The 16,879-nt window shown below is 39.5% G+C and overlaps 2 protein-coding genes across 3 annotated transcripts in view; one reads left to right on the top strand and one right to left on the bottom strand.

Annotated features, from left to right (window-relative positions):
• Positions 1–959: 959 nt before the first annotated feature.
• On the bottom strand, positions 960–6,930 carry LOC147133164 (protein phosphatase 1D-like). Its single transcript, XM_086013313.1, has 7 exons — positions 6,253–6,930; positions 4,163–4,391; positions 3,052–3,176; positions 2,778–2,959; positions 2,418–2,645; positions 2,018–2,105; positions 960–1,103 (listed from the first exon to the last, which is right to left on the bottom strand). Exons 1-6 carry the CDS (start codon positions 6,767–6,769, stop codon positions 2,022–2,024), a joined length of 1,365 nt encoding a protein of 454 aa, XP_085869439.1. The 5' UTR covers positions 6,770–6,930; the 3' UTR covers positions 960–1,103; positions 2,018–2,021.
• Positions 6,931–10,760: 3,830 nt separating this feature from the next.
• Positions 10,761–16,879, top strand: part of LOC147133163 (roundabout homolog 1-like) — a 72,364-nt gene continuing 66,245 nt past the window's right edge. Inside the window, exons 1-3 of one of the 2 annotated variants that reach the window (XM_086012625.1) lie at positions 10,761–10,939; positions 11,646–11,757; positions 16,145–16,269. In XM_086012625.1, coding sequence (XP_085868751.1) covers positions 16,182–16,269 — 88 coding nt within the window. In that variant the 5' untranslated portion in view covers positions 10,761–10,939; positions 11,646–11,757; positions 16,145–16,181. The remainder of the gene's footprint in view (positions 10,940–11,645; positions 11,758–16,144; positions 16,270–16,879) is intronic. The other variant, XM_086012626.1, reaches the window with a different exon arrangement.

The raw sequence follows: 16,879 nt of genomic DNA, 5'->3' as shown, positions 1-16,879 counted from the left end.
GATGACGTCATATCTGCCTTCACGATTTCGTCATTGCGTTAGCCCCGCACGCAAGATTTTCAAAGCGTAATTCTAAATCCATTAAATATTTGGTCAATGTGTATCAATTCAGGAAAACGTTCATTGCCACATGGAGGTTTTTGGTTTAATACGACATATTAAAATTTGAAAAATCCCATACACTTAATGTCTGTTAGTGTCATAGAAAGTGGATTCGCGGAACTAGTTACCGTGTAAATAAGATGCCGGTTCTAGTTCAAACCTGAAGTCGCTCCCACAATTCACTCAGTGAATATCTTTACAGGACTGAGGGCAGAAATACAATAAAATTAAATAAAATAAAACAAAAAAACCATCATCCAGCAGTCTGGATCCTGCTGATGACTGGTCTGAATTTTGGATGCATTCGAGAAAAATTGGTAAAATCCAAGCAATCTTAAAATAGACTTCAATTTCTAAAGAGGGAAATCTTTTTAAAGGAACTGGTGACATTTCTACCCATCAAAATATCCTTTCGATATACACTATTGTCATTATATTCATGTATAAGTATGAAAATAGACAGCGTACATTGAATAAATCTACAATTTCTGTATAGACTAAAATTTAAAGATGGGGCAGGGAGTCTAGCCAGTCTAGTCAAATGAGAAAAATGTAAAAACAAAGCACATTTGAAATCTCAACATTTGCCCCATATATTTACATCCCACTCAGTACACAAACAAGAGTGGTACGGCTGTGTTGTCGCTCTCTCGCTTGTGAATTTCACACGACTGTTCACTTTTGCTGCGAGGCGCCTTATGAGGCAAACTTTTGTCTGGGGATTGACCACGCTGACCATCTTCAGGGGCAACGTGGGGAGAGCAGTGAGACCTTTTTAACGGAGAAGACGACTCAGAAGTCCGGTCCACGTGGATTGCCGAGTCTTGCTTTCGGAACACATTCAGTGGCTCGTCTAAGGGGGGCAGAGTGGCTCCTGCAGAGTCAATGTCAGGCACAACATGCGCCCTGGCACAGAAAGCCGCTTCATACACCCCAAATGCCTGCTCCAAAGTCTTAGTACGTTGTTTAAGGAGGGAGGAGGCATTCTCTGCTTCATGCCACTGGAAAAAAAAAGGAACAACAAAAATATGACCATTAAAAAATAAAAAAAAAGAGAATTCCATTACTCAAATAGCTAAACTGTAGCATACAAATAATTCATCATTCTAAAATCAACAATGAGACAGATGGAAGCCGTAACTAATGAACATAGTCAATCAGAGAACATACCGTAAGTCAAACAACAACAAATGAAATGATATCGATTTCGTTGTGCTCAACTGGTTATATTGGCGACTCATGCAAGTCTCACTTTCACATATGTAAACGATTTTGGAAGTCTCACTATGTTTGATTTTGCATGTTGTTTTTTGAATACACTAAAGTGCCTGGATTGATTTTTTTAACTGTACAACAGAACTGCCAAAGTGCCTCCTTAATAACTATAATAATAAAATAATTATTGTAATATACATAAATAGATACAAAATAAATGAATGAATATAAGTTCCAGAAATATGAAGCTATGGTTAAAAGACTTTCCATTCGTCTGAAAGACTTTGTGTCTCTGTTGGGCAGGATAGGGCCAATCTCTGTTCAAGTTCATTCCAATAGCTACATTATGTTCTTCCTTACCAAAGTCATACCTTTTTGAGTCATGCTTTATGCACTGGGGTAAAGTCTTGATCGAGCAGAAAGAGGCCCAAAACCACAAAGTTGGAAGCACTGAAGTGTTCATAATTTGTCTTGGTAAGATAAGGAAATAACACGGGAAGTATTTTGGATTTCAGGATAAATTTCTAATAGGGTAATCTGCTCTGTAATGTGATTGAATACGTTATTTTCTGTTTTTTTTTTTTTATATGTAAACCATCTGTGATGACAATTTTTATTCAGTAAAAAAAAAAAAAAGCTACTTTGCTAATGGCTATTCTAGCTCGGTTACTGATAGTTTGACAGTTTCATGAGCAGTCACCTGACTACCACTCCAGGCATGTCCATCCCTCATGTTCTTCTCCATATATCTCATCTTCTTCATTAAACATGCCATCCTCACGCTCCGCCTGTTGGCCCCGAAAACAAAGAATGATATGATGAACCACTGGTCCACTCAAAGGTGTTCTTTGAACTTGTGTCTATGAACCTCCACATTTTAACAGGTGATCATTTTGATGGTTTTTAAATAACAATACAGGGAATAGTGGAGAATAAACCAACAAAATATTCAGATGCTCTTAATATTCTTGAGGCAGATCCAGTCAGTGACCAGCTCTGCATTAGAAAATCACAAATTCCTTTACTTCTTGGTCTCAGTGGTTCATCCTTAAGACCAAACCCAGGGTGAAGTCAGGATGAGCTCAAGTTGTGACACTGACCTTCGGAACCTTATATATGTTATAAGGGGTCCCCGGGAAGGGAATGTGGTCAATTCCTTGAGCCATGTCCACCACAATCTCATCTCGATGCATCGGTATAGTCGGGCCACTGCGCTCCTGGAGTGCTAGTACAATGACTGTTGTGTTATCAGCGCGAAGCATGCGCTCTTTCCAAAATAGTAGTGCGGTGCATCCCAACCGGCAGGCACAAGACATTCCTTTCGGCCCCTAAGGAGCAAGAGAGAAATCGCAATATTACGTGTAATTAATTTCCAGTACAACAAAATAGAAAATCAAGAAGCTAACAAATGTTATGTTGTGTAATGTTATGTTACGGGAATACGCTCATGAATGACGCACCACCATTTTGTCATGGCTATAACACATATTGACGGCATTCTTCGGAGGCATCATGTTCCATAGGCCATCACTGCCAAGAATAACGTAGCGATGTCGTTTGGGGTCAAGGGTCATCACTGTGGTATCGGGCTCGGGGGAAACCACAAACTCTCCACTGTAGAAATCGTAGCTCCACAAATCACCTTTCAACATGGAATAAAATGTGTCATTACACCATGGATTGCCACACTGCACTAGTGCAGTATATTGTGGGGGCGAGCAACATTGTCTTTACCAAGAGATCGCGCCACTGCCAAGAAGGGGATCTGGTCGATGACCGTGCTCCTCCTCACTGGCCCGTTGTGGGTAAGTCGGGGTCTCTTCCACACGACGCGGTTCACCCCAGATTTCTTCATTACACTGCAGTAAAGTAAATAACAGTATTTCACGCATATTTGTTTACAGACGACACAATGACTCACTGGTGCGGCATGACTGACACGAGATAACGGTCATTTGATACAGTTACATTCATTTCAGGGATGTTCCGATCAGGTTTTATGACACCGATACCGATCATGCATGAGTGAGATCGGCCGATGTCGATTCCGATCACATGGAATATCTGTATGTTTTTCCATTTATTTATGGTGACTGCTATTATGCAATATTATCTGAAAAAAAAAACAGCCATATTATTGCCGTAATTTGGACAAAAATCTATATATATTTTCAAAAGCATGAAGAAATACCAAACCGTAACAACAATTACTCAGTAACAAAGATAACTGAAAAACTTAAATTTTACCAGCTTTTAGTAACAGTTTTTAACAGATCAAAATAATCATTAGTCTCAAAAGACTTAATTATGCAAAAAGTCAAATAAATAACATGCCACCTAAACATTGCATGGTTCAGAATACTGTATAATCAAAGTAGAAAAAATAGTCACATGCAGGCTTCACTTGAATGAACTATTCAATGAGTTCCGAAATTGAAATTGCAGCCTTGTGTATGTATGTAGTATGTATGTAGCTCGCGCGGGCGGCGCGGTTGCGTGCAGGGCGGCACGAGTGGTGCTTTTGGACGGAGGGACGTCGTCGCGTGTTAAACAAATCAACTTTTTTGCCATTTCGTCTCGCGGCAACCAAGCATGAGCTGCGGGTGACCGGATGTTTTGATCGGCAATAAAAGGCTTTGATCGAATATTCCGATCACGTAATTTTTCACGAAAATCGGCCGATCATGATCGGTGCCCGATTGGTCGGAGCATCCCTAATTCACTTCTTGCTAAACCAGAAGCCTTCTTCTGGATTCAACTACTACAATAGCAAACTGGATTTGTGAGATTACAATAAGTACTGGATCTTGCGAAATGCACTGCTTTTTTTCCTCCCCACACTCACCTCCCACCCAGTCGCTCGATCCTTTCCTTCTCTTTAGGAAGTTCAGGTTTATGGTCTTGCGTGACTTCAAGTGCTTGAAGTGTGATATCTGATTCATTTTCTTTCACTCCAACCACTACTGCTGAATCTCCCACATGAGCAACATACATGTGAACCCCACGGATCACAATCACACTCGCTGTGGTGCCTGACGTACTGGGCAGGCCTGTAATTGTTTTAGGCCACTCCGCTGCAAATAAAATCAAAGAGAAAGGTGTCATTAAATACGGTCAACGTTACTGATAAACAGGGAATAAATTATTTATTCTTACATGCATTCCAATGCAAATGTCAACAATTCCCAATAGGTGAATACATTTTAGTGGAAGTCATACCAGAAATGTTCTTTATAATATGTTTTATGTACCCCCAATAATCTAAACATGGTATTGTGATTAATATTTGGTTTGGAAAATATGAATTACCGGTAATTAAAAAAAATCCACCCATTTTTTTTCCATTTTAGGGGGCAGCTATTTTGCCCTGTACTGCTACCTGCTGTTGACTAAAATTGATGTCCCAGTGCCGTAGATCTTAGTTTGAAAACATCACAGCTCACCTTTTCGTCTGAGTTTGGTCACGTGACGTTTGAAAGCTTGAATCATTCCCTAACCCAATGACAATCGCTAAGAACCGGATTATCATGTAAACCTGGAAAAAATGACTACAATATGTAGTCACACAGATTTGTACAGATGCTGATTTTATGCTTATCGTCCAATAAAGATACTTAAAAAAATTGGATCATAATCAATCCTCATTTTTACTTATTGCTAGGATGTGTATATCCCCCTGCCCCCTATATTGAGGGAAAATGTACTGTATAAAAGATTTTTAACACACACCCACTAGGCAGACTAAATGCTATTTCACGCGCAACCTGGGTGTGGTTACTGCCCGTTTGGCTTCTTCCAGATGGTATTTCAAGCTTACTTGAAAGGGGTCACCACTAATGCTAATGTTGTTTCATCTCCTTCTGCAGAAACTACAGTAAACCTCCTATGCTCTCCATTTACTCTAAGCCATGGTTGTGACAATAAGACCAGCCGTTTTGTTCAGCTTTTTTTTACTTTTTTCATTTTATTGTATTTAATAAAGAAACATCAATTTGTCATCCACAAAGTATTATATTTTACACAGGCTGGATTTCAACTACTAAATTTGTTTAGGCAGTGATAAATCACAACACAGATACCCCTAAAGTTATAGGCTTTGGAATTTGACCACAATTTTACAGGTTAAATTAAACAACTGACGGAACATTAGTCTGTCACTGGCGGACGCCCGGTTTTCTGACATTTTTTGGGGGGACCGACTGACGGATTTCTTATGGACTAACTGACGATCTTAAATGACGAACTGATTACAATTGAGTTCGTCATGAAAAATGATGGACTGACGAATGGGGGTACCCTGGCCGCTGATGGATGACAAATGACAGACCGGCAAAATTTAGTAAAATGCCCACCTCTGATATGGGATGAGAATCATTAGTGGAATTGGAACTACTGGAGGGACTCCACCCACCACGAGTGATACTCAGCACACTTTGGGATTCACTGCTATAGTCTAAAGTGAGTGAACAACCAACTCCTTACTCTTGCTTAGAAAACACAACAGCATGCCCTTGTAACAACAACATCTAGCACTGTTTCCACATGTAACTTTGTAAAAGTGCCAAGTTATCAAAATGTATAGAAATGAGAGTACTTGTTGTAACTTCTGTCAAGTACTGTTCTGTACTTTTTTATTTTTTTACTTAAGTAGAAGACTTGAACCAGTACTTTTACCAGAATCATTTTACCCACAAGCATCTATACCTACACCTAAGAATGGAAATGAGAGTAATTCTGCCACAGTACAGCTTATGGCATTGGGTCCCAAGCTCCAGTGTCCAGTATTGACTTTCCTTAAAACACGCATAAACTATACTATACACTAGGTGGCACATCAGTGTTTTCTGTAGTGTCATATAACCAGCTCAGCTGTCTCCACACAGTGTTGCTGAAAGCGTGGCGGTCCACAGTACCAAAATATAAGAAAAGACTCACGTAGTTGCTTCCACATTGCATGATGGCAGGCGATGAATCCTTTCCGGAGAGCAGCACATACTTCAGCGTGATCCTTGGACCAAAATCCTCTCTGTCGCTTTAATAAATCCCACAAATGTTCTCTGGCGAAATGGGCTGCTTCCCGGCCCCCGTGACCATCAAACACGGCAAAAAACGCCACGGACCTCCGAGTGTCCACAAGGCGCTCCTCGACTTTTTCGTCTGATAGCGGCGCGCTGTGATCGCCGGTGTCCTCGCTGGCCAGGCTTTCAACCCACATAGCAGAAACCGGGCCAGGCTCGGTCGGCACATTTTTCGCTTGTAGCTCGCTTTCAGTGCGTTTCGGCGAGTCGCTGTCCGCGTTGTCCTGTCCCCCGTGTCTGTGTGACTTTGTGTAGTCTTCGCTAGCTGCCGACGTCGGCTCATACTCGATTCTTATCTCGACAACATCCTCCATGTATTTCCTCCCTCCTTGCTCGGAAAACGCACTCATACGAAATATGATTGCATCGTCCATGATTGCTAACACCAAATGCTGCCTACCGAGACAACAAAAGGCCGCACTTAGTGGCTAACTGTAGCTCACGAGCTAAATTTTTGAACCGATTTTGCCGCGATTCTATGGCCGAAGGCTTCCTTCCTTTTTGTTTATCCTCTTTTTCACGTCCTGCGTCACACACTGTGCGTCATGACGTCACGACGCCGTCCCACAAGTAAACTGTGCGTGACAGGCGTCGTCTAGTGTACCGGAGACAAGAAAACTAAGTACAGTACAGGTACTGTATATTACGGTCGTATATAAAAAAAAAAGAAAGAAAAGAAAAAAGCAAGAAAACAAAGTACAATAATACGGAGCCCCTAAGGTACGGAGCCCCTAAGGTAGTCCTCGTGCAAGGTGTCAAATGCGACTGCTGAAAATAAAATTACATTATCAGTCAATACATAACACATAATATTATACAGAAAAACACATTACATTACATACACATTACTACCACAAAGCAAGCAGCGTTAAAATAGCAGCAGGCAGGAAGCACAAAAACAGTCCAAGTAAAAAGTTAGGTCACTGGTCATTCATTATGTGTGCAAATTTGTTTCTCAAATAACCATGATTTTAACATTTGATACCTGCAACCCTACACACAACCTCCCTGTTATATTGTCATATTTTTATTGTATGATATAACCCTTGCTTCAGGTCCCAGGGATTAACCTGCAAAAAAATGGATCTCTAAATTACAAAGTTGCTCATCAAAAGAAGTCATTGATTCGCAAAAATGCTCCTCAAAGGAAAAAATATATATATTTCAAGTCTTGTGTATGCTGTTATTTCCCACCGCTGCTCAGATAATGCTACATTACATATTTCAAGTCTTGATATTTATTTTTTCCGCATGGTTGTACATTACACATATTGTAGTCATTTGTATTTTGCAATGTGGGACATTGACATCCGTGTGGGTTTTAAAAAATTATGTGACATTGATTAAACATGAACTAATGGTATAATGTTACGCATTAATTAAATCAGGTACTGTATTTTACTGAGTAGTGCTGCCGTTATGCCATGTGGAGGCAGTATTAATCCAGACAAGCAAATGTTTTTTTTTACACCAGCTTTTACAGATATCACTCACTTCAAACGGCCATGTTCATAGAACATATAGTAATAGCTACTTGGGCATTCATCAATAAACACTATCACACCCCCTCACAATATGCTAATGTGTGCACAGCACAGTATATTATGTATAACACATTTGTTCTTGTTTTTTTAGTTGATCTTCATAAATGTGCATTCTCTTGGGCTCACATAAGTGTGTTTAAGAAAGACCACCAAAGAGAGGGCAGGGCATACATGCTTAATAAACATAACATTTGAATCCTTTCTTCATCCTCGAATTACCCAAGCCCTGACCTTGACTTTTGCCTTGAAAACTCCATCGCTCGCTTTCGTTCTTTCTCCCCTCATTAATAGTCCAGGCCTCTGAGGTCCTGTCTGCACATAGGCCGCTATTACAGATGAAGAGGCAAAGTGATTTCCATGTAAATGGTGTCAGAATGCCATTTTCAAGTGAAGCTGCTGTGAAAATGAATTCCTGAAGACGAGACGCATTACAAAGGGGCAATGACACCTGAATTGCATTCTTACAGATTCCCCATGCAGCTCTTGCATAATGGCCCATCCATAAAAATAGCTTTGTTTGGTTTCTTGTGTAGATGCAGAAGTGTCAGTCAACACAACCAAAGCAGAGGAAGTGGAAATAGGGATTTGAATATTACCATATAAATATGGAAGCAAATCAAACTTAAACTATGAGAGGATGATCACACATGAAAGCAACTTCAAATGATTAATTAGTAAGGTACCAGTAGACTTTAGTGCAAACAAACAAACAAATTCAATTTGTGACTGTGTTTTGGCTATTTGTCAAAGCGACAGACTCGTCAAACTGCTGAACAATAAAATAACGAAGATAAAAAACAGAAGAAATGTAGAATAAGCAGAAGGTAAAGATGTTTGCTGAGTTACTGGATGATCATTGCCATGATCAACTACCCAGTACCCATTTGGAATTTATGGGGGGAGACAATGTGGGCCTGTTAAATTGAACACAAAGCTGATATACTTGCATGAGTCATGACTTATTCTATTGTATGAATACCAACAGGTTTGGTGTACCTTCTGCCATCTAATGGATAAATATTTAATTGTTCTGCCTGTCACTATACATCGCTGGCATAGATAGATTAACAAAGATATATTTGTAATTAGTAAATTACATTTTTCAGACAAATTTAGTGAAATTGGATAATTTCCTGAGCATTGCTGATGATCTGTTATGGCACTAGTTATGGCACCCTGGTTTGGAATCACTGCACTAGATCAATTTGTATCCCAGTCTGGGATTCATCATCATAGAGACCAAAATAAATCATATTTGTCTAACATCCTCAGGACATAGAATCGATCACAACTGGACTGTTCTGGTTGTCTTTCACGACATTTTGCCCCCCATCCGAGCATCAATTCATGCAACAAGGCTTAGTTAGGACTGCACTAGCCAAACCATGTTGAGCTGCCACAAAGTGCTCACTTTTAACTGTCTCGCCCTGTGATTAAATTGCAATGGTCACGCAGTTTTGACGAGTGAAGCAAGATTCTCCCAAAAGAAAAGCCTGTTTCCTCGGGAGATGATTATCTATCCAATAGCACACTCTCAAGCCCGCTCTAGCAAGAATGATAGATGGCCATGCTATTGACTTCAGGTTAATTTAAAACTGTACTGCTGTGAGAGATTTGTTCATACTCATACTTTACTGTAACATGTAGCTTTTTTACCATTCAGTCTTGAAACACCTTCACGACTTTGCCTTTGAAACTGAAGATAAATGAAAACATTAGGCATCCGAGTGGCCGCGTGGTAAATATTGTTATTTTCTGTTGCATGGGAATCAAAGGTTTATTTAAATCAATTTACAAGGAGATCAGACTTCGTTTTAATTGCTCAACGGCTGATGAGAATGTGACACAACATGATGAAGAAAAAGACAGCATTCTCCTTATTTCAGCCCATCACTTGTGTGTGTGTGTGTGGGGAGGTGTGTGTGTAGGTGTGTGGGTGCCTGTGTGTGAACGGTAAGATCGAACTGCATTTTCAGATCAATTTTTCTCTTTTGTTGCACACATCATTACCCAGCAGAGGATGCATTTATCATTTATTGTGGCCAGATTTTCCTCAATAAAATCAAGAAGATAAGAAAATACCTAAAACAATTATAAAGTAATTCAATCAATTTTGTATGCTGGGAAGGGAGCAAGAAGCCAGCATGCATAGACACTCATGTAGAAACCTCACTTTATCATATAAATATCAAAAGCAAACTAAGAGAGATATAATTTTTATATTTTGTGGTCAAACTGACATGTCTGTAGATCAGGAAATCAATAAAAGCTTTGTCTTGTATCTATTGTCTCTCCATAGCGCAACTTAAGCATGTTTTTTTTCCCCTAGTGCAATTGGATAAGAACAAGTGAGAAAGAAAATTAATTCAGTTTCATTTGTTGAAAGAGACAGAGGCAAGCTTGTTTTGCTGCAGGACACAGTAGGATGTATTTCTGCAGTCTGTGCAGTGGTGGCTGTCCATATTAAAAAAAGCGGCTGCAGGAAACCAGAAAAAATGTCTTTATCTGAGGATGAATACCAATATGTTAAATAGTGAGTGATAAGACTGTGATTAAATGAAAATCAGAAAATAAGGATGTGAGAAATGCCACCTTGTTTATTGTTTCTTTTCCAAAATATAATTAAATTAAAAAATATTAAACCCACAACAGAAGTTCACATATTTCTAGTGCCACAGAATGTGCAAGCTGCTCTGTAAATGTGCAGCCTTAGGACCCTGAGGAAAAAGTGGACCTAGGTTGCTGCAGAGGTAGGTTTGCAATTTGTATGCACCCCATCTGATAGCGCCTCTTGGATCACAGATGGATTATTAAGGATTTTCCTTCAGTATGGGCAGCTCCTTTTGATTTTGTTACTCCTCTTCTTACAGGTCCACACTGCACCTTATTTTTCCCCTTCAACTCTCATTGTTCAATGCTTGAATGCCTGAAAGAAGCACACTGACAGATTTGGTTATACCAATAAATGGAGCAGTAATATTGGAGGAATCACCTGGGAGGGTAAGTTGTGAAGTTGCAAGTCTTTTTAGTATCTTTTTATTTTCTTATTTGCCTCTTTTAGGAATATAGATGATGAGGTCATTTAATCCCTTTCTCTGCCTATTAATTCAAATTCATTCTGTGCCACAAAGTAATACGCATGCTTCCAAAATAATGTGATAACATGTTAACTATGCCTGCTTATATTCATCAATATTTTTATAGGAAATTAAAGTTTGATTTATTTCCACAGAATTAGGGAATAATTCACAGCATGCGTGCATGTTTAAGGTTAAAAGTTAGCCAATTTTGTTTTGAAACTTTGAATGGTCTAATTCATTAAAAATAATTGCTGTGACATTTCCTCAAAACTCCTGTCCCTCTTAGAGTTATTATTCAGTTGCTTTCTTTGACTTCTGATATAGGAAATCCTTTAGTGGTCTTGAAAACCCAAAAGGGATTAGGCTTTTAGATGTGTTGGAATTGCGTTCAAACTAATCCAGACTCATCGGCTCACATTTTACAGCCCCCCCCCTCTCCCCCGCAAACACACACCCACGCACACACGCGCACGGAGTCAACGCAACTGTTGACTCACAAATCCTCAACTGTAAATGGCTCTAGTAAATTTTAACATGGACATTGCAGATGCTCTGTGCTAAATGGCAGATTGCTTGTGGTCATGTGTACACTGATATAACCACTCAACTTCCTCTAATTGTTTCAGATATCCAGATTATTTCCACAGAAAGCTTCAGATGCACCAAACAGCATATTGGTTATATTTGTACTAGGAATTGCTGCTGACATATTGGGTCATCCATCTTCTGGGACCAGAGGTCAGTGCCCCTTGTAGCTGGTTCATCGAATCATCCCTTACCCCTCAGGCTAGATTCCCTCCTCCACAATGGCTACTCAGATGACTATGACTTGTTACTATGAGCACGGACAAAGCTCCAGACGTAGCCTAACATACTTTGAACACTGTTTATCTTGTTCAGATCGTTCCCCAGTACATGTTGTGACAATGATGAAAACATCTATCTGTCAACCACATTCACTCCTCAAATGACAAAAAGAGAGTAACACGGGTTAGTAAATCCTGACAGGAGCCTTATTTATTATTATTTTTCCAATTTCTTGATTAACAGCTGGCCCGGTGCGTGCAGATAAATTTTGTTCGCATCACATATTTGAATCTGTCTCAATAGAACAAGGCTGTCCTTTCTCACGCCTCCTCCTGCAACTTTGATTGGCAATGAATCATACTTCCTGGTTCTGCCCCCTGCTGCCATTCTGTACTCTAGTGGCGCATACAGACATCACATCTCACAGCAAACTCAATTAAAAACCAGTAGGATTTTGTAAAAAAAAATAATGATAAATAAATAATATTCCATCACCCAAGACATCAGCATTTTGGAAAAGGTGCCATGTTAACATGATTAATGAAAATGAGATGATGACCATAGAACCACAGTTTTTGAAGGCCTTCCTCACGTGTCTATGGTCTCTCTTTTTGGCCTGAGGGCTGGTTGGCAAATTATCATCTTACAATCAGAACAGTCCAATTACAATAGATTCAATGCCCTGAGAATTATATCTGATGTTAGTGGACTGTGTTGTCGAAGGACTTCCTTAAACTGCGTCACAACAGCGGTTTGCATATGCACAATTTTCCCACACAGGGTCAATGATGTAATATCCACAGCATTTAAAAAAATATCCAGTTGAACAAAATAGAGACCTTACATTTGACATGATTCCTGAGACTATACTTTGTAACTCTACACAATTATACCTCCTTATGCCTGGCCAGCTAGTAACATTTTACATGTATGATGAATCCCTTCATCAATGTAAAATTTTCAACACCTACCACCGTTTGAAGTGCCTCTGATGAACTGCAAATAAAAGTCAGCGGTTCTAGGAGGCTTTTCCTGACATCTTTTTTTTCTTTCTAGCAGCAGCCTGAAGGTTTTGTGCTAACATGGACTGATATTTCGAATCGTTCACAATTCACTCCACTTTCACGAAGGCCCCATTTCTAGCAGGAGAAAAAAACCCAAACCAAAGCATGATGTTACAACCAAGCTTCACTGTAGGAATGAGTGGTTTGCCACAAATATACCTTTTAGAATTCCGCCTTTTAGAAAAAAGTGTAGGCAACTATAAACAGTTGGAATAGCAGTCAATGTTAGCACAAAACCTTCAGGTGAATCTTTACTAGAACATATGAAAATTTGTTTGGGTTAACCAGAGGTGCTTTTAATGGTGGCAGCTGTGTGCTGAGTGTGAACACGATTGGCTACTTCTGAACAGGGCCATGTCCAGGTTATAAGAGTGTGGGCACAATTGTGTAATCATTTTTTTAAAATATCATTTGCTAATGTTGTAGTGCTACTTACTTGAAAAGATGTAACAAAATCAATTGAATTGTGCAGGTAATTGGTCACTGTGTGGTGGGAAAAGTTTGGAAATGATTCACAGTTTCTGGGTCTCATTTTTTTCCATCACAAAAATCTGGCATTCGAACAGGGGTGTGTAGACTTATTCATCCGCTGTTATCTGTAAAACCGCAGGTATAGTTCAATCACAGAGAAATGCAATGTGTAATAAATGATGGAGTCCTCCAAATGCCACATGTGCTTCAACATACAATCTATATCATTTTCTTTTGGGAATATCAACTCTGCATGTTTTTATCTGTACAAAAGCAAGTTGGAAGCGAGTAAAGATTGGCTATCGGCTGTTGGAGAGGGGGTTGGGGTGCACCTCAAAGCTGATTCTGGTCACGCTCTGGTGCTAGCTGGTGTATTGTGATCTGTCTGCGGTGGTACAAGAGGAGCTCCTGCTCTTTCTTATTGACAATATGTTAGATAGTGAGCTGTGATTATTCCCCAGCAGTCGGAGGGAGGAAGGAAATCAGCTCTGCCGTCACCTTTGATCAGAGGGTTCTGCCCTCGGTTCAATGCGCGAGAAGATGAGTCCAACAGATATTTTGTTATATCTTTCAGTGGGAAGCCTTTGAAGTGTGCTAGGTGCGAGTGCTCGATACTCGCTGGCCACTTTATTGGGTACATTTGCACATCTAATAGGTGTCATGTGAGAGCTATATCAGAAATTCTACTGGTACCACTCATAATGGAGTGTACAGTATTTAGGTAAAATCTGAACTACAACCACTCATAAACATATTATTGCATGTTTATATGGCTCAGCTTCCGAAACAGAAAGTGATTAAATGGCCGCCCCCTGAGATGGATAAAAACAGGTGGATTTTGCTAACTCATATTCCACAAACACAATATTAATCAGAATGCCATGTTTGGACTAGACTAGACTTTTGGGGTTGACTTTCTCTTTAATGTGCATGACAGCTTCCTCTCCAACTCATTGAACATATCACACCTACACATGTAGAAAGTTGAATTCCCCATTAATATTTATCAGTCACAGGCTTATTTTCAAACAGCATTTTCGATTTAATTGCACAACAATGCTGACGTTCCCCCGTCTGTATTTCACATAAGATGCATGTTTTATTTAACTATAGTGCACTGATGTTACTATCACATTTAATTTTCACCCATCTCCAAATGCAATATCCCTTGGTCAAATATTATAAGCAGATTTTTGAGACAGTAGTGCTGAATATTAATATCATTCATACTGAATATGGTATAGCTGTAGGATATTATTCTTTCTGCCTCAAAGCATCTTTATGAGATTCTTTTATTGATGTGTCGAGCATGCCGATATGCCATGTAGCAACATTTGTTGACAGGATTCCACACAATCTGATTCACCAGATCCAGACTACAGCACATTTGCAAGAGGCACTTACTTTTGATCTATGCAACACATTTACACTTATATTAATAACGTAGCCTACAGTTGCTCTGTGGCATTGCTTACTCTCTAAAACAGTTATGGCCCATAGACATCAATGGGTGGAGACTTTCTTTGCTCAAGTGTTTTGGCTTATTTGTAGTACTGGCTGTGGATGTTCATTTTGCAGAGCAATTAAAGTGGCACATGATGATGGTAGGCGGTGGGCGCCAAGACATCCCGGGAATCTGGCCGTCCATCAGACAGACAGACTGGATGAGTTGCAAAGCTTTTTGGTAGCACAGATGGCTGATCAGAAGAACTGACTTATTATCTCTGCTGCCTGTTTAGCTGTCCAATTCTCTTTTCACTGATCTTGCGTACATTCAGAGTGCCTGGAAGTATACAGTTTCAAGAAAAAAGTATGTAAACCCTCTGGAATTGTCAGGATTGCTACATAATGGTCATAAAATGTGATTTGATCCTCATATAAGTCACAACAAGAGACAAATGATATCTTAAACTAGTACCAGACAAATAATTACAGTATATTTATTGCACATGTTGTCCATTTACTGACCACGACAAGTACACACCATTATGCAGGGTGGAGAAAAACAAAAAGTGAAAAAAAAAGTGAATCTTTGGATTAAATAATTCGTTGAGTCTCCCTTGGCAGCAGCGACCTTGATCATGATGAAATTTGGAGCATTCCGCTTTAAAAAACTGTTTCACTTCAGCAATATTCTTGGGATGATGTGGAGGTCATGCCACATGGAGCTTCTCAGGTTGAAGTCAGGAGTCTGACCGGGCCACTCCAGCAGGGATATTTTCTTCTGTTTAAGCTATTCCGTTGATTTACTCTTGTTGCATCACACATCATCACTCATCAGAGAGGAAGAAAAATATTAGAAACTCCCCAGAACAGTTCTATACTGCAACAATACCATTGTAAAAGCAGCTTTGATTTGCTCTTATTAGATTGTGCACATGTAACAAATGAATTGGTTGGTTATTTACTGAACACGTGCATGCTGTTTCAATAAGAGAACAATATGCAGAGTATGTTTAATTGAGCATATTTATGATATACTTGGGTAGGGACAAGGAAAGATAGTGTAAGTAGCATTGAAACTGTAGTAGCCTAAGCTGCATTTCTTCACTTCGTAAGGACGTGATCAGAATGAAAGAGAAAGAATCACAGTTTGACCACATGCTGGGCAGGATTTAGAAGACAGTCTCTTTCCCTCTTTCTCTTTCTCAAAGAGCATGGCTTTGTACGGTGCATGGCAACAGGAATGGTGCTGTGAAGAGTTTGCTTGTCAATGAAATTGTTACATATTATCCTACTACCTGTATTTTGCTAATGACTTATTCAAATGTGCTTGGTTCCAGGTCCATTAAGTCTCAATTTAAGGCACAGCCAGGAACCATGCTGGCTCTTCCCACCACATTCATTCTCATCACCCTGCTTGGTGTCGAGCGAGTGGAGCGCAGTCATGCTGTGGACATTTTGTCAGGTCAGAAAATGTTAAAAACTTGAAAGTTGCTTTCGTGTAATCATTTCGTTGAAATAATGTCTAGCTCTTTTTACATTATATGCTGAAAACACATGTTTCTGCAAACATGAAATGACTTCGGCCCAGTATCAGCTACTGTAGCCTGCCTACACATGCACATTCAGATCCAGTACAATAGCTGCTTCGAACATTCTTTCAGAAATACAGTATATAAATTATTATTTGTATTTAAACCTTCAAATGTTTTTATTTAACAATTAATGTTCATATATTATTCAGAAACCGTTCTTGCATTCTACCTTACTAGTTTTTATTTAAAATGAGGAGGGGAAAGTCATCACCGTATAAGTAGAGCACCCGTTGGTCGATGCGGTTATACCGACCTCTTGTGGTTGAACAGGTTAATTGAAACCAAGAAATACATTGAACGCACTAGTGCACTGCATCATCCATCCATCCATTATCTGTTCTGTGCTCTGATCAGTTCGGATCTGCACCACTTCTACTTCCAAACACAGTGTGGTTAAAAATAGTGCTCTGTGCATATTTTTGATGTAGCTTTTATATACATGTGTGTATGCCGGTGCACCTATTGTTGTAGGTTATATCT

Source organism: Filicampus tigris, chromosome 17, assembly GCF_054856515.1.
Source record: "Filicampus tigris isolate MCC_2025a chromosome 17, RoL_Ftig_1.0, whole genome shotgun sequence".
NCBI lineage: Eukaryota > Metazoa > Chordata > Actinopteri > Syngnathiformes > Syngnathidae > Filicampus > Filicampus tigris.
Note: the sequence above shows the minus strand (reverse complement) of the source record. Positions and strands in the feature narration are given on the sequence as shown.

Bases quoted from the DNA above. Each gene is read 5' to 3' on its own strand.
- LOC147133164 (XM_086013313.1), bottom strand. From the start codon at position 6,769: ATGGACGATGCAATCATATTTCGTATGAGTGCGTTTTCCGAGCAAGGA. The intron at 3,177-4,162 runs GTGAGTGTGGGG...ACTTTACTGCAG, and splicing joins ATCGAGCGACTGGGTGGGAG to TGTAATGAAGAAATCTGGGG. The intron at 2,960-3,051 runs GTAAAGACAATG...CCATGTTGAAAG, and splicing joins GGCAGTGGCGCGATCTCTTG to GTGATTTGTGGAGCTACGAT.